This window comes from Bombina bombina, chromosome 2 (genome assembly GCF_027579735.1).
Source record: "Bombina bombina isolate aBomBom1 chromosome 2, aBomBom1.pri, whole genome shotgun sequence".
Lineage (NCBI taxonomy): Eukaryota > Metazoa > Chordata > Amphibia > Anura > Bombinatoridae > Bombina > Bombina bombina.
Genome location: NC_069500.1, coordinates 906,752,278 through 906,779,262, shown reverse-complemented (window position 1 = coordinate 906,779,262; position 26,985 = coordinate 906,752,278). Strand labels below are relative to the sequence as shown.

Genomic DNA, 26,985 nt, shown 5'->3' with positions numbered 1-26,985 from the left:
CCTGCGGGATTTTGAAAAGACCCTCCTCAAAGCTGAATCCAAATGGATCTTTCTAATGGACTGCCTTCATCCGAAAGGTCTGAATAACAGAGAGGACCTGACTTATCTATATAACTGAGTTAACCTATGTGATCAGATGCAATCAATACCAGATTATGACTTTTTGTTCCCCTCTCATATATAATACCACACTGAAACCACCTCGAGAACCTCACCTATAAATCAGAACTCGTAAGATTGAAATGACCATCAACCACACTACGGAATTGAATTTACATTAACCTTTACTAAGACAAATATTTTAAGTACATGACACAACTTATAGAATCATGATCTGACTGCTAATTAACGGCCCTCCAAACAAAAATATCAGTCTAGCACTTTAATCCCACTAAGAACAACATTACCATCTAGAATCTAAGATTATTTACGCATAGATAGAGAATGCAACCACTTAGCCACTTTTGAAACCCTCGAAATTCAATCTCAGAAACTAGGGCAACAAATCTCCAATAATTATGGAGATATAAGGTTTTATTGGCTATACCATCTTTAGCCATAGATCAGAACTGATGTTCTCTAAGGAGTAACAACTATCTGAGATAAGAACTAATCTCCTGATTGTGATCTCTGTACACAAGTTAGATAGGTTCTTACAACCATAAAACAACAACTAGAGCCATAAAACAACTCAAGAACTAGACTGAGAGCACTGACGTTCCGTAAATAAATGGACTCTACCTGAAAATGATAGAGTGAGTGAAATAAAGAAGTTGTACTACAATTAATATCATTATAATTTTAGATGTTTATTAACGAAGGATATTATATCTTTGTTTGCGGACCAGTTTGTTTAACAACACCACCACAATGTGATCTGGAGACGCAAAAATCATAGGCAAGATAAAGTTCCCCTTTTCGCCACCGTTTTTTAAGACCCATTGGGTCTCATTTTTCATCTATTTGTAAAACTAATATCCGATGCTACTAAGCGCATTATGGTAATATTCAGGCTAGATCCCTGAAATCTCTGACATATGATTGGTTTGGTTTATGTTTTATTGATTTTTTATATTTTTAATACTTTTATGTTTTTTCGTTTTCGTTTTTTCTATTATAACAAAAGTCTTTTTTAAAAAAAGGTTTTGTTGTAATCCCGTAAGTGTATTTTGTATTAATAAATTATGTTGTTTTTTTGGGTCCCTTTAAGGAGATAACCACGATTACGCTATTACTGGTTTACTCGATAAACTATGTTCTAGCATAAAGTAGAAATGTAACAATTTCTAGACAACTCAAATAACAACCGGAAGTGTCACCATGTTCGCCCTTAGCAACTAATAAACAACCGGAAGTAACACCGGGCTTGTTTACACCTGGTATGATCAACCGGACGTGACATCAGGATATCGATGTGAATAAAACAAAATGCCACTGAGTATTAAGGATATATATAATATTATCAACCAACTGAAATGAATACACTAACTGCCTAATAAATAAACAGATACTTCAAATAAAAATCTAAGAGTTAATAGCGGAAAACCGGAAGTAGACTAAGCAATTTCCGGTCACAATATCAGTAGGCCTATATAAAGATGCTCAGCTTACCAGTGAATCAGTCTTGAAAAAGGTCTTGTAAGGACCGAAACGCGTAGACAGCCCATTGGTAAGCATCTTTCTGATTATTCTTTTTTTTAAAAATTCTGCTACACTATGTTTTATTCTTGATTTTAGGGATCATCGATATTTTACAGACCCAGCTGAGTTCCCCAAAGGATTCCTTTGGACGATCCTTCTTCAGCAATCAAAAAAACTTTTTTCACAGGGAATAAAACTCACAGTGGAATAATTTTTGCTTTAACTGACTTTTTGGTTTATTTTGGATTTTGAGGTTGTTTATATATTTTTTCACTAACATACTTAGCCACCACGAACGTTTTAATTTTCAAAAAAAAATTTTTCCTTACAACAGCAGGAGCTTTTCTAAACAACAGCAGGAGTTTATCTGGATTTTCCTAGCGTTAATGCACAGATTTTTCACTGACATTGCTCAAGCACATATTTTTGTTCCACCCAGCAGTGCTCCTTGTCACCATTTTTCCTCTTTGCACATTTTTTACTTTTGTACCTTTTATTATTGCACAAGAATGTGGTATTATTGTTAGCATTTTTGATTTTTGAATTTTTGATTTTTGAATTTTTGCATTTGCACATAATTGTTGCACACACTTGTTTCACGATCCCACTATTGTACAGATCTGTGTTACCCCTGTTATTATTATTTTGTATTGCTATTTGATATTTCTCTGTAGTTTACACTCACCTCCTTGTGTTATATATTCTACTTTCTTCGGTATCGCAGCAACCCTTGTAGCCAGGGGTCATTGTCATAGATTCCAATTAGAGTGCGGCTTCTGTCAAGCACTCTCATTTTTTAATCTTTACTGCGACCAATTTATAGTTATGGATCCATAGCTTCACTGACATCTACTGTGCTCCATTTTTTAGCACTTTATTTATCAGCTCTATAGCCTTTTAAATAGTGTCACCAATAAAAATTGCTGCCATTATTCAAAGGTTTGAATCAATAGTGAATTCTGACCGTGCCCACTAAAAGATAATTATACCCTAGTCCACCCAATCCTTTTTGGGACAGGGTCTAATTGAACGGCTGTTTTTAGGTACTATGTTGTATTATTTTTAAGTATTATTTTGAGTTATTTTAACATTGTTGCCAGCAGAGTTAATGTAACAATTGTCTCTAGTAGCCGGCTAATTTGCCTTTTTAAACCTCCAAGAAGAGAATCAGATTTACCGTTTTTTATTATTCAAACCAGCATTGTTTTTATACCATTCTGTATCGAATAAAATCTATAAAATCTATCTAGTCCTCCTATACGTTTGTGTATACATACCTTTTAGCCTTTTTGGCGCTGTGATCACTAATCCCGTTTTCTAGTCCCAGAACACCAGGACACCTAAGGGTTGTGGGTGACTTAGTGGGCCATACCTCCCATTCCGTGACAAACCTGCAGGCTGTGGGACAGTTTGGTGTTATTTTTGCATGTGGATTTTACATTGACACTTAGGGATCCATTTATCAAGCTGCGGATGCCCTTCCAGCATCGGAGGAACAAAGTTACAGAGGGATGGTCCTGTGGGTTTTTCTGGGTGGGTCATAGCATGTAAGGGTAGGTCATGGGTGGGGCTGAGCTAGTCCCAGAACACCAGGACACCTAAGGGTTGTGGGTGACTTAGTGGGCCATACCTCCCATTCCGTGACAAACCTGCAGGCTGTGGGACAGTTTGGTGTTATTTTTGCATGTGCATATTTATTTGCATAGTATATTTATTTATGTATTATTGGTATTTTATTTTTAATTTTAAGTGCACACCCATTTTTACATTTTTGATTCAACTATTCTCTCTAACATTTATGTTGGTGTGTATTTACATAACTCTAAGCAGAATCAAGTTTTTATTTGAATTGTAGTAACAAAGTTATACATGTAGTGCTCAAAACACGTGGATGCTCCTGAGCCTACCTTAGTATGCTCTCATGGAAGCATCTAAGGTTTAACAAAGAATATGATGATATGGAAGCAGATTTGAAGTCAATTGTATTCTATAGCTAAATCATAAAAATATAATTTAGGCTTCCATGTTCCTTTAAAGGCCTGCTTTAAATTGGCAAACTCAATCAATAACCAATAACTGAAGCCAGGTTGTCTGATCGTTACAGACAGCAACACGGGCTGTGTTGCTGTCTGTAACAATCATCAGTTGCTGTCAGTGGGAGGTGTGGGAGGGAAGGAGAGAGGCAGGTGGGCGGCCCAGCACTGCATGGGGGAGGGAGGGTCGGGGTTTCATACACCAGTGTTTCTCAACTCCAGTCCTCAATAAAAACCATACAGGACACATTTCCATGATATCTTAATCAATCAGCTAATTATTTCACCTGTTCTCTAGTTCAGATATCATAAAAATCAGAAAAATGAGTCGCAACAAGAGGCAACAAAAAAATGCTGTAGCCCAAAATGAATTCAAATTATGACAATGTATTTATTAATGTTCATAAATTGTTATCATATATTCAACCATTCCTATTATTTATTAACAAAATCAATAATACTCACAATCATACAGTTAAAAACACGACCTCTACAAACGGAAAATAAAAATAATTAGTGAGAAGGATTAAAATAATCCTTCATGTAGGGGAAAAAATTATTACAATTGCATAGCGTTATGTTAGTGTACAGAAATTTCTATCCCTGATCGACTAAGCTCCTTCTATAATGGGAGCTTTCTTAATTTTATCTTTCCCTATCTAATTTAGCGTTTGGGTAGAATAGAATACTAAGCCTCTTCTATTTCAGGAGCGGTTTTGCTTTAAATTATACTGCATCCAAGTGTAGTCTCTTATAACCCTGAACAAATAAAATCAGGAAAATCAGGTCTCTTAGGGGTTCTTGAAGACTGAAGTTGAGAAACACTGCCCTATACTAAGGCACAAAAGGATTTGAAAAGGAGAGGGAGAGACGGGTCCCTACGCTACTGAAAAAATAAATATATAGGTTGGAGAAGGATGTGGGTCCCTACACTATAGAAATCACATAGAGGGGGGAGGGTGAAGAGGATATCTACACTATAGAAAAAATATTATAAATAAATAATAAAAAATTAAATAAAAACACACTAATTTGTTAGTGGCAGGCTAGCTGCCAGTAACAAAGATGGTGGGAAACAGTCGAAGAGGGAGAGTTAGAGAGCTTTTTGGAGGGGATCAGGGAGTTGCGAGGGTGAGGAAGGAACCCTACACTACAGAAAATATAAATAAACTACTTAAATATTAAACAACAACAAAAAAGCCCTAAACTGAATACGGTCAGACTGGCTGATTTTACCTAAGATGATGGTGACCAGTGGTGGGGGAGAGCGAACAAAGTTGTTTGAGAGGGATCAGGTAGATGTCAGGTGGTGGGATGAGTCAGGTGGGAGGGTAAATCCTACACTACAGCAAATATTACCCTTAACAGCTAACTGATTAACCCTTTAACTGCCTGGAATATTTGAAGGTGGTGTAATATTATATGGTTTTCTTTAGTATGGGGATCCCCCCTCCCCCTTCCAAGCAATCATCCATAGCCCTTTTTTGTAATGTATGGGCCCATCCATCCCTCACCTTATCTTTTTTCTGTAGCATAGGGAATCCTCCTCATCTACCCCCACTCGTGATGCGCCGCCCAACCGTCTCCCTCCTTCCCTTCCACAACAACCATTGCATCACCGTAAGCTGTATCTGCAATCTGCCTTCATATGTTAAAGGGAGAATGATCAGTGTTTCCTTACTATATAAAGGCAGATGCCTTCTGCCCCTGGCTGCAGTTTCCGCTGTCTAAGCCGACAACAGGGATCGCAAAATGCGCCGGAGTGTTGGATGTAGCTACTACGTCAACACAGTATGCTGGATAAAGTACTTAATTGGCTTAAGGGGTTAACTATATTAAATTATTTAAGCTCTGTTAAAATGTTTTAAAATAATTACGAACTGTGACTTTATTAGCAAATCTTGCATTATTTTGCACCCCAGGGGCACATCTCTTAAAACTCTTTTGAGTGTTATTTATTTTATCCCATTTAGGACAAATATATAAATAATCTTCAGCACTAATCAATCAATTACTGTGCTTTAAGTGAAAGGATCAAGATGATGAATTTCACAGAATATACCCCAGCCTCTCGGGGGAAAAACTTAGTTTTCCGATTTAAAGAGACATTATTAATGTCTCTTTAAATCGGAAAACTAAGTTTTTCCCCCGAGTCACATTAAACACTAAGTACATTTTATAAGCACAGTATTGAGGTTATTCCCCAACTCCCTCTAGTCATGGGTGCCGGTATGTTGAAATCTGTCTATTACTACATTCCAGAGCTGATGCATTTGAACATGTGCAGCAACTCTCCTTCAGATACCTACAGTGTAACCTACGTAACAAAATGGCAGCACCCATGATTAGATCAAGGTACATGACATTTATTTAGTGCTTCATGTCCCTTTAGGTTACATAAAAAACAGGTAAAATAAATAATGCAGTCAAAGGGACACTCAGGTCAAAATTAAACATTAATGCAGAGATTTCCAAACTTTTCATGTTGGTGACACACTTTTTAGACCTACATCATTTCGTGACACAGTAATTCAGTTGCACTAGCAAACAGGAGGTTAAACTAATTTGTTTTAAGAGATACGGACACATACATAAATTATATAATAGCAAAATGTATATACAAGTAATAGTATGTATGTGCAAGAATTAAAAAAAGTTTAATACCACCAATAGCTACCTACTATTTTAATGGGATGTATGAGGTTGATGGGATGAACACAGTTTCTGAATATTTAGTGGAATATTAGATAAAGACGCTCGCATTTCATCATCAAGCATTTTTAAGCTTCCACTTCCTATCCATATATCAAGAGCAGGAGCAGCAATGCACTACTGGGAGCTAGCTTCAAAAAGACAAAAACACATGGAGGCCCATTTATAAAGGCCGCTGCTCCATAACCCTGTCCACCTGCTCTGAGCTGGCGGACAGGAATCGCCACAATTCAACCCGATTGAGTACGATCGGGTTGATTGACACCTCCCTGCTGGCGGCCCATTGGCCGCGAGTCTTCAGGGGGCGGCGTTGCATCAGCAGCTCTAGTGAGCTGCTGGTGCAATGCTGAATACGGAGAGCGTATTGCTCTCCGCATTCAGCGAGGTCTTGAGGACCTGATCCGTGCTGTCGGATCAGGTCCGCAAGACCTTTGATACATAGGCCCCTTTGACTTCTTCTGACTTCAGCTCAGCGTTTAAGCTGCCGTCCTCAGAGCTCTGCGATTCCGACTGACTACTGCCCACGCTGCAAATACACTGCTGCCCACTCACTGACTACACATGCAGTCACGAGCCGATTGAGGAGACTACACGTGCAGTCAGGAGCCAATGTTCCACCAAAGCCGCCAATGGGAATAGTTTCAGTTCCCGCTAAGCAGCGCCAAATGTTAAGATAATCTGTGACCCACTAGGTATCAATCATGTGTCAACCACGTGAAATGTGTAGCAGGCAGGCGGAAAGTCGGAAACCAAAAAAAAAACACACACCTACACACTGCCCCCAACACACTAATGTGTTACGAAACACAGTTTGGAAAGCACTGCTTTAATGATTAGAGCAGCAATTTTAAACAACTTTCCAATTTAATTTCAATTAACAAAATGTGCACAGTCTTTTTATATTTAGACTTTTTGAGTCACCAGCTACTACTGAGCATGTGCAAGAATTCACAGAAAATACATATATGCATTTGTGATTGGCTGTTGGCTGTCACATGATACAGGATGAGTGGAAATACACATAACATTAAAATTTGTCAGAAAAAAAATCTACTACTCATTTGAAGTTCAGACATTTGTTGATTATGCAAATCTACTGTATTTACTGGTCCTTTAAGAGTTGTATTTTATCTATGAATAATTAAACTTTTTATGGGAAATTAAATAACTAATAACTTATCTAAAATACTTTTCCATTCTTCTTTCTAGAATTGTAAAATATGAAAACATCAATAAAAATGAGTACTACACTATAAGTGAAAAAGGTGTCACCCATATGTCGGATGGAGAAGTTTTATTTCTTGAGCTTGAAAGATGGAAACAGGAATATCTTTACCACAAAGCATTAAAACAAATTCCGATTTTTTCACACTTTCGAAAATGGAAAGCGTTTACTGTATGGAGGAAAAATGTTCGCACAAAGAAAATCTGCGAATGCCGCAAAGCTCTTCAAGAGAACCTGTTCATCGTTAATGCAGTATGTATCCAAACATTGCAATTTATATCTGTATGTTGATTCATTTAGAGTAAACGCTACCTGGTTTACAAAATTCTGTCTATATAATTACATAATTGTTTAAAGGGACATTCTACACCGTGGTCATCTTAAAGTCTTACCTTAGATTAAGCTGCAAATAGCCTCCTGCACCCTTTCTATATCATGCAGCAGGAACAGTAAAAAAGTTATTTTAAAATGAATATTGTTTCTGGCCACTTTGAAATGGCGGCCAAGCTCACCCTACTGATGACATCATGATCTGGTCTGCATGTGGCATCCAGTCACAAAAGGCTCACTAGTTGGATTCAACAGACTGTCAATGCTATTCAGCAGAGTGCATGGATGCAGCCCAGATCCATTAACTTCTATGGGGGAATAGGTTATCGCGCGCTTGATATTCAAAGTTTGGCTTTTTGTGCTCATCAGGTTTGTGCACGGCTTCTAAAAATCTGGAGTAAAAAGTACTTTTAGTACCCATAATTAAAAATGTGATGGGTAATTCAATTTGAGTTCTACTGAACCGAAATTTTTTTTTTTAATTTACTCCTATTATCACATTTTCTTTATTCTCTTGGTATCGTTATTTGAAATGCAAGAATGTAAGTTTAGATGCTGGCCCATTTTTGGTGAACAACCTGGGTTGTCCTTGCTGATTGGTGGATAAATTCATCCACCAATAACAAAGTGCTGTCCAGAGTTCTGAACCAAGAAAAAGCTTAGATGCATTATTTTTCAAATAAAGATAGCAAGAGAACGAAGAAAAAATGATAATAGGAGTAAATTAGAAAGTTGCTTAAAATTGCATGCTCTATCTGAATCACGAAAGAGAAAATTTGGGTTCAGTGTCCCTTTCAGTGTAGATTGTTTCATAAGAATTTAATAAAACTATTAACCTAACCCCTCTTTTTTCTTTGTATTAAGGACTTGCGCCCTGCCATCATCCACGTTCAAGAAATGTGTTATCGAATTGGTGATATGGGCCTTTGCCGCATTGAAAAAGGATACACATACACTTTGGAGGAATTTATAAGCAAACAATTTAAACAAATGGAAGAGGTAGTGTGCATTTTTTAATACCCTCATTTCTAATACATATTGCAGACTAAACACATACAATATTGCTATTACTCATGTATGCATACTACAATAGGTCTTTTGTATTGCACATATAAAATGGCAAAGAATAGGATGGCGCTAGAAAGCCAAATATAAAAAACACATTTATTCAGTCACTGCAAATACTGATTCAAATACAATACGGACGTCTCCCCTGAAAACAACAATACACTGATAAAATGAGTGTGTAGATAAAACCTTCCTAATACCACCTTTTGAAAAGGATATAAAAAGTCATAGATTAAAAAGTTCAAGTCCATTAGCGTCACATTCACTGTCAGAATGTTCAAAGGTGACTGTGTATACTTTGACCATTCTGACAGTGAATGTGACGCTAATGGACTTTAATTTTTTAATCTACGACTTTTTATATCCTTTTCAAAAGGTGGTATTAGGAAGGTTTTAGCTACACACTCATTTTATCAGTGTATTGTTGTTTTCAGGGGAGACGTCCCTATTTTATTTGAATCACTATTTGCAGTGACTGAATAAATGTGTTTTTTATATTTGGCTTTCTAGCGCCTTCCTATTCTTTGCCATTTTGTTTGTTTAATTGGATTCACTTAAAGGGAGGTGGATTTGAAGTGGCTATTAACTATATATCTGTGCCTAGCGCTGACTTTTCTTTCTTGCTTCTTACTTTGTATTGCACATGTCTTGCCTTTATATAATAAACAGATATTTCCTTTAATAATATAAGCCTTTCATTTGTAAATGATACTTGTTTAACTTATATCCCTAGATTCAGTGGTTGAGAACTTTCTTTTTTATGGGGAACTTAATTATTATATAAATATAATGTAAATAAGTAAAGCTATCCAGGGAATTGCCTTACTGCCAGTGCTGGTTATTTAGTAGGACTTACCATGTTCATGCATAAAAGCATTAAAGGGACAGTCAACACCAGAATTTTTGTAGTTTTAAAAGATAGATAATCCCTTTATTACTCATTCCCCAGTTTTGCATAACCAACACAGCTATATTAAAGTGAATGTAAATTTTGATGCTAAAGTGCCCGGTTTTAAAAATTTGATTAAAAACAGGGGGACTTTAATTCATCAAAATTTACATTTCACTCCTGTTGTAAAAAAAACCCCTACCTTTTAATCTTGAAAGCAGCTCCAGCTTCCTCCACCCGTTGCAAAGCCTCTTCCTGGGTCTAAAATGAGGAATCCGGCTTCCTCCAATCACAGTGTTGAATCAGACACTGATTCCCCCGGTGGGGAAGCCGTGATTGGAGGATGACCTATCCATCATTTCTGAAGTCAGAAATGGCTTGCGGCGACCGGAGGAAGCTGGAGCTGCTGTCAAGTTTAAAAGGTAAGTTTTTTTTCACAACAGGAGTGAAATGTCAATTTTGATGAATTAAAGTGCCCCTGTTGTTAATCTAATTTTTAAAAAACGGGCACTTTAGCATCAAAATTTACATTCACTTTAATATACTTTTTACCTCTTTGATTACCTTGTATCTTAGCATCATCTGACAGCCCCCTGATCACATGACATTTTATTTATTATCTATTGACTTTCATTTTAGCCAATTAGTGCAGTGTCTGCCACAATCCACGGGCGTGATCACAATGTTATCGATATGGCTCACATGAACTAGCTCTCCCCTGTAGTGAAAAGCAAATAAAAAAGCATGTGATAAGAGGCGGCCTTCAAGGGCTTAGAAATCATCATATGAGCGTTCCTAGGTTTAGCTTTCAACTAAGAATACCAAGAGAAGATAGCAAAATTGGTGATACAAGTACATTGGAAAGTTGTTTAAAATTACATGCCCTATCTAAAACATGAAACTTTTTTTTTTAATTTGACTGTCCCTTTAAGGGAACATTAAAGGGATACAAAGGTCAAACTTAAAATGTGCATGGATGTATTTCAATTTTAAATATAATAATTTTTGGAATATACTTCGATAAGAAAATATGCTTCTAGAATAAGTTATTACTGTTTTTCAGTGGCATACTCACATATGCTGTGAGGGTGGTGCACCAGTATTCAAACACTACACCTTCTCATAAAGTCAGCAGTGGCTTGTATGAGACAAATTAAAAGGACAGTCTAGGCCAAAATAAACTTTCATGATTCAGATAGAGCATGTAATTTTAAACAATTTTCCAATTTACTTTTATCACCAATTTTGCTTTGTTCTCTTGGTATTCTTAGTTGAAAGCTTAACCTAGGAGGTTCACATGCTAATTTCTTAGACCTTGAAGGCCACCTCTTTTCAGAATGCATTTTAACAGTTTTACACCACTAGAGGGTGTTAGTTCACGTATTTCATATAGATAACACTGTGCTCGTGCACGTGAAGTTATCTGGGAGCAGGCACTGATTGGCTAGACTGCAAGTCTGTCAAAAGAACTGAAATAAAGGGGCAGTTTGCAGAGGCTTAGATACAAGATAATCACAGAGGTTAAAAGTATATTATTATAACTGTTGGTTATGCAAAACTGGGGAATGGGTAATAAAGGGATTATCCATCTTTTAAACAATAAAAATTCTGGTGTAGACTGTCCCTTTAAGTCTTCACAGGCACAATACACACCACCATTAGCTCTCTGAGTTTGAATACTGATGTACGGGCCCTCACAGCATATGTGCGTATTCTGACAAAGAACAGTAATACGTTTTACTAGAAGCATTTGCGCACCTATACATGTGTCAATTGTAACATTTCTATCTCTTTAACAACCTCTTTGTTTGGGCTTTGTTCCACACTCTCTAGACTGAGTTGAAAAAGCAAAATCTGTAACCTAGGTTTTGAAAAGGCTGCAAATTACCTAAACCAGCTATTTAATATGCAGCATTTTCAAGTGACAACATTTGCTTTTGGCCTCTTTAGGGAAGCGTGGGACAAGCACAATTTTACGCATAGGTAAAGGGAGTTTGATGAGCTTTCATGGTGTGTCAGGTACAACACCTGTAACAGAATTACCCCTTATTGGTTAAAGGCACAGTAAAGTCATAATTAGAAATTCATGATTCCGACAGAGCATACAATTTTAAACAACTTTCCAATTTACTTCTATTATTTAATTTGCTTCCATCTCTTGTTATCCTTTGTTGAAGGGTTTATCTAGGTAAGCTCAGGAGAAGCAAAGCACCTGGGTGCTAGCTACTGATTGGTGGCTGCATATATATACCGATTGTCATTGGCTCGCTCATGTGTTCAGTTAGAAACCAGTAGTAATCATAGATAGTTCTCATTAGCTGACAAGCAGAACACTACATTAGTGTCTATTGTCTGGCAAACATATTTCATACCGTTATGTGAGTGATTATGGCCTGACTCATACAGCTGTGTTTGTGCTCACTGGTTCATATGCACAGCTAATTGATACCTTATACAGGAATATTGGTGTTAGGGATTATTGGCTGGAAAGCAACAATACTTTAACAGTATTAGTCATCATTGGAAGAACGGACAAGTATCTGTAAGCCTGAAAACGAAACTATAGATTTATTCAGCTGAAAACAACTAAAATGTACATATATTTTATATACAGTGCCCAAAATCAGATATTTAAAAAAAAAAAAAATGTTTTACAGTGTATAGCATTAAACTTTCATGATTCAGAGAGAGCGTACAATTTTAAAAACTTTCTAGTTTACTTAGATTACCAGATTTACCTCTTAAAGGGGCAGTCGACACAAAATGTTTTATTGTTTAAAAAGATAGATAATCCCTTTATTACCCATTCCCCAGTATTGCACAGAAAACATGGTTATATTAATATACTTTTTACCTCTGTGATTACCTTGTTTCTAAGCATCTTCTGACGGCCCCCTGATCACATGACTTTATCTATTGACTTGTATTTAAGCCAATTAGTGCTGTGTTGTTAGAATCCATGGGCATGAGCTCAATTTTATCTATATGGCTCACATGATTTAGCAGTCCCCTGTTGTGAAAAGCAAATACAAAAGCATGTGATCAAGGGGCTGTCTTTAATGACTTAGAAACAGACAGAAATTTAGGGGTTTAAAGGTTAAGTATAATAATATAACCATGTTTTTTGTGCAAAGCTGGGGAATGGGTATAGGCATTATCTATCTTTTTAAACAATCACAATTATTGTGTTCACTGTCCCTTTAAGTTTGGTATAAGTTTGTTAAAACATATTTCCTTTCCATTACAGTTTACTTAAAGGGATATGAAACCCAACAATTTTCTTTTGTGATTAAGGAAAGAGCATACAATTTTTACAAAGTTTCCAATTTACTTCTATTATCAAATTTGCTTTGATCTCATTATATTCTTTGTTGAAGAGATACATCTCTGCTGCCATATAGTGCTCCAGAAATGGGCCAGCTCCTAAGCATATATCCCTGCTTTTCAACAGAACAAAGAGAAATTGATAATAGAAGTAAATTAGAAAGTTGCTTAAAATTACATGCTCTAGCTGAATCATGAAATAAAAATTTTGGGTTTCATATCCCTTTAAAGGGACACTGAGCCCAATTTTTTTTTCTTTCGTGATTCAGAAAGAGCATGTAATTTTAAGCAACTTTCTAATTTACTCCTTTTATTAATTTTTCTTTGTTCTCTTGCTATTTTTATTTGAAAAATAATGCATCTAAGCTTTTTTTTGGTTCAGCACCGGGGGCAGCACTTTTTTTTATTGGTGGATGAATTTATCCACCAATCAGCAAGAACAACCCAGGTTGTTCACCAAAAATGGGCCGGCATCTAAATTTACATTCTTGCATTTCAAATAAAGATACCAAGAGAATGAAGAAAATTTGATAATAGGAGTAAATTAGAAAGGTGCTTAAAATGTCATGCTCTATCTGAATCACAAAAGAAAAAATTTAGGTTCAGTGTCCCTTTAAGTATGATTAGGAGCGTACCTTGTGCAATATATGGTATATGACTCTGGGTAACATTGTTACAAACATTTTTGCAACACTGCTGCCATATTGTACTTAAAGAGACAGTAGAGTCAAAATTTTTCTTTTATGATTCAGACAGAGCAATATATTCAGATATATTCAGATATTCCAATTTTAAAAAACGTTCACATTTACTTAAATTATCTAATTTTCTTTGTTCTCTTAGTATCCTTTGTTAAAATGCATACATAGGTAGGCAAATAAGCAGCAATGCACTACTGGGAGCTTACTGCTGATTGGTGGCTGCCCATATATGTCTCTTGTCATTGGCTCACCCAATGTCTTCAGCTAGCTCCCAGTAGTGCATTGCTGCTCCTTCAACAAAGGATACCACGAGAATGAAGCAAATTTGAAAATAGAAGTAAATTGGAATTTTGTTTCAAATTGTATGTTCTCTCTGAATCAATACGACCAATACATTTTTTGGGGGTTTCATATCCCTTTAAGACGTGCACACTGCTTAGCTTACCTAGGTATTTTGTCATGGAAAGGAACTACATTTCAACAAAGAATATAAAAAGGAGGAGGTAAATTTAACAACAGAAGTTAATTGGAAAGTTTGTTGTTTTTTTAATGTTGCATGTTCTTTTTAAATCATGGAATGTCCCTTTTAATTTTGCACCATGCGTTGAAGACTTTGAAGCATACCTTTGAGTAATAATGTTGTCTGTTGTACAGAATATCAACAAAATGTAGGGAGATTTCATATACTATAAGTATTGCAGGTGCCTGTCTATAATTTAAACTTTTGAAATGATACCTTTCAGGTAGCAAATCATTTAACTAGTTTCCGGGAGCTGACTAAGGAAGTTGTAAGGAGCGCGTGTCGAAGAGCTTTGCTTGATGCTGGATTTACGCCTGATGATTACCTTAACGAATCAGACAATCCAGGTGAAGTATTAGCTTTATACAAAAAATAATCAGTGTGCACATTAGACATTGGAATATGCACATTTGACACTCAAATAATAATAATCAATGTTTAAATTTTAATATTTGCTGTATACTAGAAATAAAACAGGGCCCTCCTCTATGCTTTATGAACAGTTTTCCTTCAACTACTGTCAGGTGCATGTTGTAAAAAGAAAACAGCCAATCAGCATCATCAATGCTGATGTCACATTTTTCTTTACTGTCATCTCATGAGATTTCACTGAAATCTTTTAAGATTTTATAGTAAAATTTCTTTAAGGGACAGTCTACAATAGAATTTTTATTTTTTTAAAAGATAGATAATCCCTTTATTAAACATTCCCCAGTTTTGCATAACCAACACAATTATATTAATATACTTTTTACCCTTGTGATTACCTTGTATCTAAGCATCTTCTGACAGTCCCCTGATCACATGACTTTGTATGTATTATCTATTGACTTGCAGTTAGTACTGTGTTGTGCTAAATCTTAAATAACTTCTCGGGCATGAACACAATGCTATCTACATAGCCCACATGAACTATCAGTCTCCTGTTGTGAAAAGCAAATACAAAAGCATGTGATTAAGAGGCTGTCAATAGAGCCTTTGAAACAGGCAGAAAGTTAGAGGTTTAAATGTTATAAAGTATATTAATATAACAATGTTGGTTGTGCAAAGCTTGGGAATGGGTAGTAAAGGCATTATCTATTTTTTAAACAATAACAATTTTAGTGCAGACTGTCCCTTTAAGAGGGAAATAACATGATGCACACTACCTTTCAAGTCCCAGGACCAGCATCTTGGTTGGCTGCTTATAGTTCCTTTACAATGGGATGTGGCTACTGTGACATTTTTGAGGTATTAGAGATTTTCAGGTGACATTTTCTAGTCAGCTTTTTACAGTTATGCTGCATCACTTTAACCCCTTGAGTGCTAATGACGGCTCTGAGCCATCACAGAGTTTCCGACTCTGGTGCTAATGACGGCTCAGAGCCGTCATTAGCACTCTCCCACCTTGAGGGAGATCTGGGGGCTCCCACCCGCTCCTACCCTGGCGATCGGGCCTGCATAGTGACAGGCATCGCCGGGGCTTCACGTTATGCGTGGTGACGTCACGCGCACTGACGTGATGACGTCACCGCACAACTTTATTTAAAGGGACACTGAACCCAATTTTTTTCTCTCGTGTAAAACACATTATTAAAGGGACACTGATCCCAAATTTTTTCTTTCACGATTCAGATAGAGCATGAAATTTTAAGCAACTTTCTAATTTACTCCTATTATCAAATTTTCTTCATTCTCTTAGTATCTTTATTTGAAATGCAAGAATGTAAGTTTAGATGACGGCCCATTTTTGGTGAACAACCTGGGTTGTCCTTGCTGATTGGTGGATAAATTCATCCACCAATAAAAAAGTGCTGTCCAGAGTTCTGAAAAAAATAAGCTTCTTTTTCAAATAAAGATAGCAAGAGAACAAAGAAAAATTGATAATAGGTTGCTTAAAATTGCATGCTCCATCTGAATCACAAAATAAAAAAATTGGGTTCAGTGTCCCTTTAACATTAACAATGTTAAATATAGGAGCAGGGGGCATGCTGCTTAGAAGCCTGTATCTCAGGAATCTAAGCAGCTACAGACCCCCAAGACCCACCGTTGGAAAGGTAATCGCCTAACCTTTCCAACAGTGTAAGTATTGGGGATTGGAAATAAAAAAGTTTTGAAAAAAAGTATTTTTACAAATATAAAATAAAAAAAACCTTTAAAAAACCTTAGCACCCAGGTGGGAAAGTGCTTAGAACTCTAAGGGTTAAAGTGCTTCAACATTTGGGTATGAGGTTCTTTTAAAAGCAGAAATAACTAATACATTGTACAGTGATTTTGTAATACTCTAAAAATCTTACATTTTCATTTACTTTTCTATTAGTATAATGCAAGAAGTGTATTCAGTTTGAATCAATTGTAAAATTCTGTTTTCCAATTTCAATTTCAAATTATAGGCACTGTTTTTATAATGTTTAGTGTGCATCATACTTAAAGGGATTTTTTTCTTTCATGACTCAGATAGAACATGCAATTTTAAGCAACTTTCTAATTTACTCCTAGTATCATTTTTTCTTCGTTCTTTTGGTATCGTTATTTAAAAAACAAACAAAAAAAAAACAGGAATGTAAGCTTAGGAGCCGGACCATTTTTGGTTCAGCACCTGGGTAGTGTTTGCTGATTGGTGGTGCTGAACCAAAAATGGGCCGACTGTTAAGCTTACATTATTGCTTTTCAAATAAAGATACCAAGTGAACAAAGATAAATTGATAATAAAAGTCAAATAGAAAGTTGCTTAAAATTGCATGTTCTATCTGAATCATGAAAGAAAAACATTTGGGTTTCATATGCCTTTAAAGTGCCAAAAATTGAAAAAATTAAAATGTGAGTTGTTTTTTACAGAGCTGACAAATATTACTGCTGCACCTTTGGTTCCTGGCTCACTTTTACCTCATTACGATGGGGAACTTTTTAAGGAATCTGCTGAAAAAATGACCTACACAGAACAGGCCAACAAGAGGTCTCATTGTAGAAGGCTAGCATGGTTGGTATTTCACATTATTCTTATTGTTATCAGTGGTGAGCTCTGCTATGAAAGTTGTTTAAAATTGCATGCTCTATATGAATTTTGACTTTATTGTCCCTTTAAATTCCATTAAATGCACACCAGCCTGTCTGAGGCAGTGAAAATCACCCACTATTTTTAGTGTTAAATTACAGGAAAAGCAGTCAATTCCAAAGTTTTCACTGTATATTCATTTCTAATTTACGAGCAAGTTAGCTAGACCATTGAGGCATAAATGGTAAATGAAGTCCAAGTTGTTGAACATGTTTTGTGATTACTTTTTAGAAGATGAGAACAAAATAATTAAAAAGAACCATAGAACTTAGTGCACCAGTCATATATTATACATTTGATTTACCACTTTATATTTACTATTTTATACATAGCAAAGGCAAACAAAATATACTTTCAAGCTGAAAGCATTCTTGAAGGGTTTTGGATATGAAAACGTTTTGAAGCCTTGAAGCCTGTAAAATGGTTTACATTTAGGTTAATAGGCAGTGATAGCTTCCATGAATACATGTTGATCCATATATATCCAACAGGTTTTTATATTAATATTGTTTAATATATTTAATATTAAGATCTCGTAAAGCAGTGGTGCTTGGAGATCTATCCATGTGTAAGGTTGCCAGGTGTACAGTATTCAACAGGATAGTCCAGTGTTTTAACAGACTGTCCAGTAAAATGTATACAAAAATACTGGACACTTAAAGGGACATTAAAGGGACAGTCTACACCAAAATGTTTATTATTTAACAAGATAGATAATCCCTTTATTACCCATTACCCATTTTTGCAAAACCAACACAGTTATATTAATATGCTTTTTACCTCTGTGATTACCTTGTATCTAAGCCTCTGCAGACAGCCTCCTTATCTAAGTGCCTTTGACAGACATGCAGTGTAGTCAATCAGTGAAGACTCCTAAATAACTTCATGGGAGTGAGCACAATGTTATCTATATGACACATATGAACTAGCACAGTCTAACTGTGAAAAACTTTCAAAATGCTCTGAGCTAAGAGGTGGTTTTCAACGGTTTAGAAATCAGTTTGAGCCTACCTAGGTTTAGCTTTTAAAAAATACCACCAAGGGAACAAAGCACATTTGATGATAAATGTAAATTGGAAAGTTGTTTAAAATTGCATGCCCTATCTGAATCATGAAAGTTTAGTTTTCACTTTACTGTCCCTTTAAACACAAAGGGGCTGAATTATCAAGCTCCGAATGGAGCTTGATGCCCCTGTTCCTGCGCGAGTAGCAGTTATGAAGACTGCTGCTCCATAACTTGTCCGCCTGCTCTGAGGCTGCGGACATCAATCTGCCTGATCCTATACGATCGGGCTGATTGACACCCCCTTTTAGCCATCTTACAACAGATCATTTTTTCATTATTTTTTATCATAAATGTAATACAGGACAGGTAGAAAACTCTTTATCTAAAATACTTGAGACCAGATAAGGTTTGGATTTCTGAATTGTTTGAATTTGGGGATATTTGCATCTTTAAAATGGGACAGTTTGGAGAGGGGATAAACCAATGGGTCGATTTATCAACTGTCTGACAGACATCGCTGAATGCCGACAGCATACGCTGTTGGCATTTAACATTGCACAAGCAGTTCTGGTGAACTACTTGTGCAATGCAGATTTGCTGCCAATTGGCCGCTAGCAGGGGGTGTCAATCAACCCGATTGTATGCGATCAGGCCGATTGATGTCCGCAGTCTCAGAGCAGCCGGACGAGTTTAGGAGCAGCGGTCTTAAGACCGCTGCCTCTTAACTGCTGTTTCCGGCGAGCCTAAAGGCTTGCACGGAAGCGGGGTCATCAGGGGACATTCGGCCCTTGATAAATCGTCCCCAAGTGTAAACAACAACATGTTAGATTATTTAGTCCTAATACAACTTATACATGTGAGCTAAAGGTAGTTTTATATAATTTTTAACCCTTTTGTATACATAGTACCCTCAGAAAGATAGTGCAGTACAGTAATCAGAAATGTAATATGTTATTTAAATAAATATAGACTATTATTTGCATTTTAGAACACAAAAAACAAAAACAAACAAAACCAAAGACACAGAGAGAGAAGATTGTGACTTACAGGCAGGAAAAAAAAATACATTTTGATAAAAAAAATTTTTTTAAAATATTAATTAAAAAGTTAAGATTTCAGAATAAATTTGGATTTTGGAATAACAGATTTGGGGATTTGTACCTGTATAGATAACTTGATAGACTTTACTGTCCCTTTAGGAATAATTTCTCTCAAAATAATGATTTTTTTCTCATATTTTTTAAATATTTTTTTAGTTAGAGATCTGACATTACATAACTGCTTATTCTAGGTGTAAAGACTATATAATCTCATAATTACTTAAAGGGACAGTAAACCTACAATATAATGTTATATAATTCTGCACATAGTGCAGAATTATTTAACATTAGCTTAGCGCCAACTTTATATATCAAAGGATTGCTTAGATATTTTATTCCAAAATTCAATTTTTCTAAACTCCGCTCCTGGCTCTACTGAGTGGGTCTTTTTTTCATAAGCGCTTCACGGGCACGCAGTCTTGTCACAGCGTGCTCGATCTCGCCAATAAACTGAATGTAGCTCGCTCCAATCCTTTGATTTGTAAAGTTAGCGCTAAGCTAATGTTTTATAATTCTGTACTATGTGCAGAATTATATAACATTATTTTGTAGGTTTACTGTCCCTTTAAGCACTTACAAATAGCGCTTACTTAATATGTACAGGAAATGCTTAATTAAATATCTTAAATATTTATTTTATAACTTCTGTGCAGCTATACCTGGCTTAATTGATGCATAATTTTTTTGTTTGTCTTTCAAGCTTTATTCGTTTAGCCGATTACCTGATAGTGAACACTATGCATATTCTGGCGGTTAACTCAGTTAATACATTGCTAACCTGTTTGGTGAATAAGTTGAAAACTACACCTTCTGATCCTGTGATACAGACCTGGAACACAGAGCGAGCACAAGAATCTACTGACCAAAAGGTGAACTTATTCTGAAGGCAATACAGATTCAAATAAAATGTATTAAAGTGATATGAAACCCCAAAAAATTCTTTTGTGATTCAGATAGAGTAGGAATGGGGAATCTTGGCCCTCCAGATGTTTCAGAACTAAGTTTCCCATGATGCTCAACTGGACTTCAGAGTGCCTAAGCATCATGGGTAATGTAGTTCTATAAAAACATCAGGAGGGCCAATGTTCCCCATTTCTGAGATAGAGCATACAATTTTTAAAAAGTTTTCAATTTACTTCTATTATCAAATTTGTATTGTACCCATGATATTCTGTGTTGAAGAGATACCTAGGTAGGCATCTGGAGCATTACATGGGAGGAAATAGTGCTATTTAATCTAGTGATCTTGCAAATGCATAACATTCGTGCAAAACTGCTGCCACATAGTGCTCCAGAAATTGGCCCGGTCCTAAGCTTACATACCTGCTTTTCAATAAAAGATACCAAGAGAATGAAGAAAATTTGATAATAGAAGTAAATCACAAAAGAAAAATTTGGGGTTTCATATCCCTGGGTTTGAATTACAAATTAAAAAAAAAATAGGACACATTAAGAATATTTGGATAAGAGAATATTTTGTCAGCCATCGTATAACCAAGAACAAAAAAAGGCTGTATTTTTGCTTTTCCCCCCAGTTTTACCCCAGTTTCCCCCCAACTGCTTTGGTAGTGGTTGTGTTACACCACCATATATATTTTAATTTATTTTTATATTTTTATTTTTCCATTTCCTCTACTTCTGAAGTATTGATTTTTATTTTAAGTTGTCTTGAGATAAATGTTTTGTATACTACGTAGATTATAACCAAGAACACAAGAAGATAGCTGTATTTTTACTTTTTTACCCACTGCTTTAGTAGCGGTTGTGTTAGCACCACCATATATATTTTTTATTTTTTATTTTTTTTCTTGAGATAGATGTGTTTACTACGTAGATTACGTAATGTAATATTTATGTTTTTCTATGTTTAAATAGAAAACATTACTGCCTACAACTGGAGGACAAAGTGAAGACGAACCAGTGCCAATGTTTCTTACTGAAATAATTCTTGATACTCACTCACTTTGGTTTGAGCCAGGTCTTGATGATTTTCAGGTTTGTTTCCCATTGAAATATTTACTTACATAAATATTTAAAATGTGTCTATTTATGTGCATTTGCATCCTGTATACATTTTACAAGTTCCAAGTTTCTGTTTCTTTCTCTGCCATATATCTACTGTGCCCTAGGACATTACGTTTTCTTTTCTTTCTTTCAGGAACATCTAGCAGAAGTAGTTAATCATTTTCAAGAAACTGTTTTCTCAGTAGAAAATCTTGTGCCTGACCCATACTTTGATGCCTTTACACAACCTATTATTAACAATAAACTTGAGGAGAAGACTTGCGGGGATGGTCCAAGCTTAAGTATGATGTTTGAAGATGACAAGCATTTGCAGTCCATCATTTTGCAAACAAAGGTAAACTAGGCATTTCAGTGGTCTGGCATTCAAGGTTGGTTCTTTGGGGGTGGGGTGGGGTGCAAGAAGAAGATTGCAAATATTGTCCTGTTGTTGCCTACGCACTCTGTTGTTTTTTCCCTTTAAAACCAAAAGAGGAAGAACCAAGGCACAAGTAGAATATCTAAACCGGTGATCAACTGCAATAGGGGTTAGCAATTATTAACAAAAAGACCACAAACCTGAATATCCAAGATTTTTTAGTCCCCCTCCTCCCTCTTGTATCCATCTTCAATGGAAATGCAAAAAGGCACCATTTTGCAAATTTAGGATAGCTGGCAATTCGGGTACATAGAACCCTCCAAGACCCCACTGGTTAAGAAGCCTTGGCACTTTGTATTGTCTTCATGGAAGCAGAGAAATTTAATAAATTTTAATAAAGTTAAAGGAGTAGGTAGTGGTCATGATACAAGCCAGCATCAGCAGAAAAAAAAATACAAAATTTTTTCAAAATGTATTTTTTTCTAATGTGGTCAGGATTGACTAATAATAATAGTAATGCTTACATAATTGTTGCCTGACACAGTAAACAATCAACTGATAATGAAATTGCTGGATATTACCGATCCTTTGCCATGTGAATACTGTGAATCGGAACATCTATTCACTTTCCCGTCTGCAGAAATTCCTTTCTTTTATTTAGTACAAGATATATTCTCCCTGCGTTGGTAGGTAAAAGCTCCTATCACCAATTAGTAAAAAAAATAGGGAAGGAGATAGGAGCGCTGAGTAGCTATTACCAAAGAGAGGATAAAATATATATATGCAAGAGTAAATCAGAGAAGTGTGATGTGGGGATTGATAATAAACTCTCTACAAATATAGTATAAAAGATGTATAAAAGAAATCAGAAGTAACTCTATAACATGTATAAAAGGGATTTTACTAAGAGTAAAATATAATTAGATTTAATATAAGCACATATAAAATGAAATATAATCAAACAAGGAATGTTATACCAATTTCATAAAACAAAACAAGGAGTTAAAGTGATAACTTATAGGTTGGCCAACCTATAGATAAAGGGGCCGAATTATCAAGCTCCGTATGAAGACCTCTGGTCCATAACTTGTCCGCCTGCTCTGAGGCCGGAGACAGAAATCAACCAGATCGAATACAATCAGGTTGATTGACACCCCCTGCTAGCGGCCGCAAATCTGCAGGGGGCGGCATTGCACCAGCAGTTCACAATAACTGCTGGTGCAATGATAAATGCCGACAGCATATGCTGTCAGCATTTATCGATGTGCAGCGGACATGATAGGCTACATCGTATTATGTCCACTCGCACATTAATAAATATACTCCATTGTCTCTATTGCGATGATAAAATACAAATCCGTGATAAAAACCTTAGAACAGTCACTGTATTGAGACCATAAAAAAATCTGTTTAAGAAAAGTTCCATGCGTTGGAGGTAATAGTATATCTGTGATACAAAAGTTACCTCAACGCTGTAAAGCAGATGGTTCCGTTATTCAATGACATCTCTTGTTGGAATCTTCCGTTTGTTTGGAGACTCCTTCCCATCCGATCTTGGAGTCTATGCAGTCTTCTAGTGTGCATCTGTATTCCTTTCTTACCTTCAGAGTAACAGTTTTAACAGGATGAATTTTTTTCTGCACAATCATTCGTTCCTTCCTTTATTCATTAAAGGTTTAAAAAAAAAAAGTCCTTTTTTGATTTAGACAGAGCATACATTTTTTCAATTTGCTTCTATTATATAATGTGCTTCGTTCACATGTTCACATTTCATTAAATATACCTAGGTAGGCCTCTGGAGCACTATATGTCAGGAAATGCAAATAGATAACATTCTTGCAAAACTGCTGCCATATAGGGCTCTAGACACATGTAAGCGCCTGAGCTTACCTCCCTGCTTTTCAGCAAAAGATATCAAGAGAACAAAGAAAATGTTATAATAGAAGTAAATTATAAAGTTGTTTAAAAATGCATTCTCTGGGTGATATTTATCAAAGGTCTGGCAGACCTAATCCGACAGTGCGGATCAGGTCCGCCAGACCTTGCTGAATGCGAAGAGCAATACGCTGTCCGTATTCAGCATTGCACCGGCAACTCTTGTGAGCTGCTGGTGCAACACCGCCCCCTGCAGATTCGCGCCACCAGCAGGGAGGTCTCAATCAACACGATCGTACTCGATCGTGTTGATTTTTGGCGATGTGTGACAGGTTATGGAGCAGCGTTCTTTAGACAGCTGCTTCATAACTGCTGTTTCTGGCGAGCCTGCACGAGCCCTCGAGCTCCATTCGGAGCTTGATAAATGGGCCCCTCTATCTGAAATTAATGTAAAGAATACAGAAAAATTAGGAATTTTTTACTTTTGTTTGGATCTGGCTGCACATGTGTAATATATAAAATAATAATTTTGTTGTTTTCCAAAAATGCTTAAAACATGACTAGCAGCGCATAACAAACACAGGACCAGACTACAAGTGGCGTGCTATTTAGTGCTTTCGCTCCTGTGCAAACACCTCCAGAAGTAATCTTTAACAGGCGCAAATTAGTGAGCGTATTACAAGGTAAAAGTAAAATGTTTGAATCGGTAGTTATAAATATTTTACATTCCAATGTACTTCACATACAAGAAAATGTTCTATGTATTTTTAAATAGATATTTATATATATATATATATATATATATATATATATATATATATATTTTTTTTTTTTTTTTGTAAAATATATATCTATACCTATATATGAATACAGGAATATCTATTTAAAAATACATAGAACATTTTTCCCTATATGAAGAACATTGAAATGTAAAATATTTACAGTGCATATACAGTAAAACACATTATTAAAGGGATACTGAACCCAAATTTTTTCTTTCATGATTCAGATAGAGCATGCAATTTTAAGCAACTTTCTAAATTACTCCTATTACCATTTTTCTTCAATCTCTTGCTATCTTTACTTGAAAAGCAAGAATGTAATTTTAGAAGCCGGACCATTTTTGGTTCACAACCTGAGCTGTGCTTGCTGATTGGTGGCTAAATGCACCCACCATTAAACAAGTGCTGTCCATCGTACTAAACCAAACATTGTCTTAAAATTGCCTGCTCTATCTGAATCATAAAAAAGAAAAAATTTGAGTTTAGTATCCCTTTAAATATTAATATTGAATGAAAATTATTTTCTTGTTTTCAGGTATTTGAGTGGAAAGAACTCCAAAATATATATACGTGTGTATATATGTGTTTATATGTGTGTTATATGTATTTATAAATATATACACATATAAATATAAATACACATACATACATATGTATATTTACATACAAACACATATGTGTATGTGTGTACTATATATATATATATATATATATATATATATATATAATATCAAAAAAAGATATGAAAAAAAGAAAAGAATTCAGAAAAGATTGATTAATTAATAGGATTCCTTAGCCAGCACTTACCATATAGTTACAATGTAATTAAAACAGAGAGTCAACATCTGAGGGAATATCGAAGACGCAGCAAGGACAAAGAATCAGAATGCACAAATATTATATGAAATATATAGATGTATTAACTACCTTTGTCTGAAACATATACACAATCCTTGTTACCCCTAAATATATTAAAAATACAAAACCATGGCAGAGAGAAACTCAAAAGAAACGTCTATAATATAATTTTTTTAGCAGTATTAAGCCTAGATGATATACAATAGGCTTCCAAGCCACAGATACTTGGTTACAAAACAGACATTTGATAATTAATATGGCATAGATACTTAGTTCCAATAACAAGCATGCATGTCAAATGCAGACGTCAAAGTTAGTACCGTCCAGCAATATTCAGCAGGTGATTCTAGTGCTCATTCAGATGGAGCAAAAAAATATAGCTCTTATAATAAGCAGTTAGATGCGGGTTAATGACTGTTTGTAGTAAGCAGTTCATGCAAGTTAGTCGCAGTCATATGTAGCAGCAAAGTGTAACGGAATTACAGTCCCATAATATCGTCATATGTAAAGGGAAGACAATAAATCTAGCACAAGTCTATGCAGAAATTGTGGTTATTCAAGGAAACTCCTATTGAGAGCTGTACTCTCGCCCAAGGGTCCCTTTTCAGATCTCACCACTTCCCAAATGGTCTGTGTTCCAATGTGCTGTTTGTAATCTTAATCCTGCAAATGTTGTCTCCATACAACCTGTAGTGTGGGCTGTTTTTGCCTTCTCTCTAGGCGGTTTGTATTACAGCAAACTCCACTTTTTACTCGGGTGGTCCACCCCGAGTCATATTAAACACGCAACACGTGTTTTGCCGCTAGGAAGTTCCGGTGCGGCTTCTTCACAACGTATCAGTGCTACTGTTTTTTCTCCCTTCCGGGAATTTATACCCTAAGTATCGGAGGCCTAGGTGTTTTTTAATTCCTCCATTCAGTATCTCTGTATCTGTGATGTCATTATTTAAGGTGGAAACATACAATTCTTTTTCATTGTCAGCAATCATTTGCTTATATGTTTGTTAAGTTAATACTTAGACATTGGTAGTAATGATTAAACCCTTATAATATCATTAATCCTATCTATATACAATTACAACATGTGCATTCTTCTATATTGAATATCGACTAAGCCGGGAGTGATATATTTACATACAGAGATATTAAACTTAAATAGTACCATCTACTCAGGTAAGATGCATATATCATTAACAACGTATTTAGGAACCTATATGTATTTTTATTATAGCACTTATAAAGTACCGCTTCTAACCATCAACAATATATTGTGTTAGGGAGTAGACTAATAAGGTTCACTACTAAGTATAGAATAGTCATATAGACCAGAATAGATGTCTAAACAATAGACATTCACTTTATATTACAATCTACAAAAAGGGGGCATAGTTGATCTCTTCATTTAGACCTTTGGGGCTTAGAGTATTCATATTATAGATCCACTTACATTTAGCTTGTAATAGCTGTTTATCTAAATCCCCTCCTCTACTCTGAAGATCTATTAACT

At 35.7% G+C, this 26,985-nt stretch overlaps 1 protein-coding gene across 1 annotated transcript in view; it reads left to right on the top strand.

Moving 5' to 3' along the window:
• The window catches only part of DNAH6 (dynein axonemal heavy chain 6), a 482,313-nt gene that overhangs the window by 23,359 nt on the left and 431,969 nt on the right, over positions 1-26,985 (top strand). Inside the window, exons 4-10 of the mRNA XM_053703293.1 lie at positions 7,596-7,863; positions 8,806-8,940; positions 14,667-14,790; positions 17,261-17,402; positions 20,284-20,452; positions 21,459-21,578; positions 21,742-21,942. Coding sequence (XP_053559268.1) covers positions 7,596-7,863; positions 8,806-8,940; positions 14,667-14,790; positions 17,261-17,402; positions 20,284-20,452; positions 21,459-21,578; positions 21,742-21,942 — 1,159 coding nt within the window. The remainder of the gene's footprint in view (positions 1-7,595; positions 7,864-8,805; positions 8,941-14,666; positions 14,791-17,260; positions 17,403-20,283; positions 20,453-21,458; positions 21,579-21,741; positions 21,943-26,985) is intronic.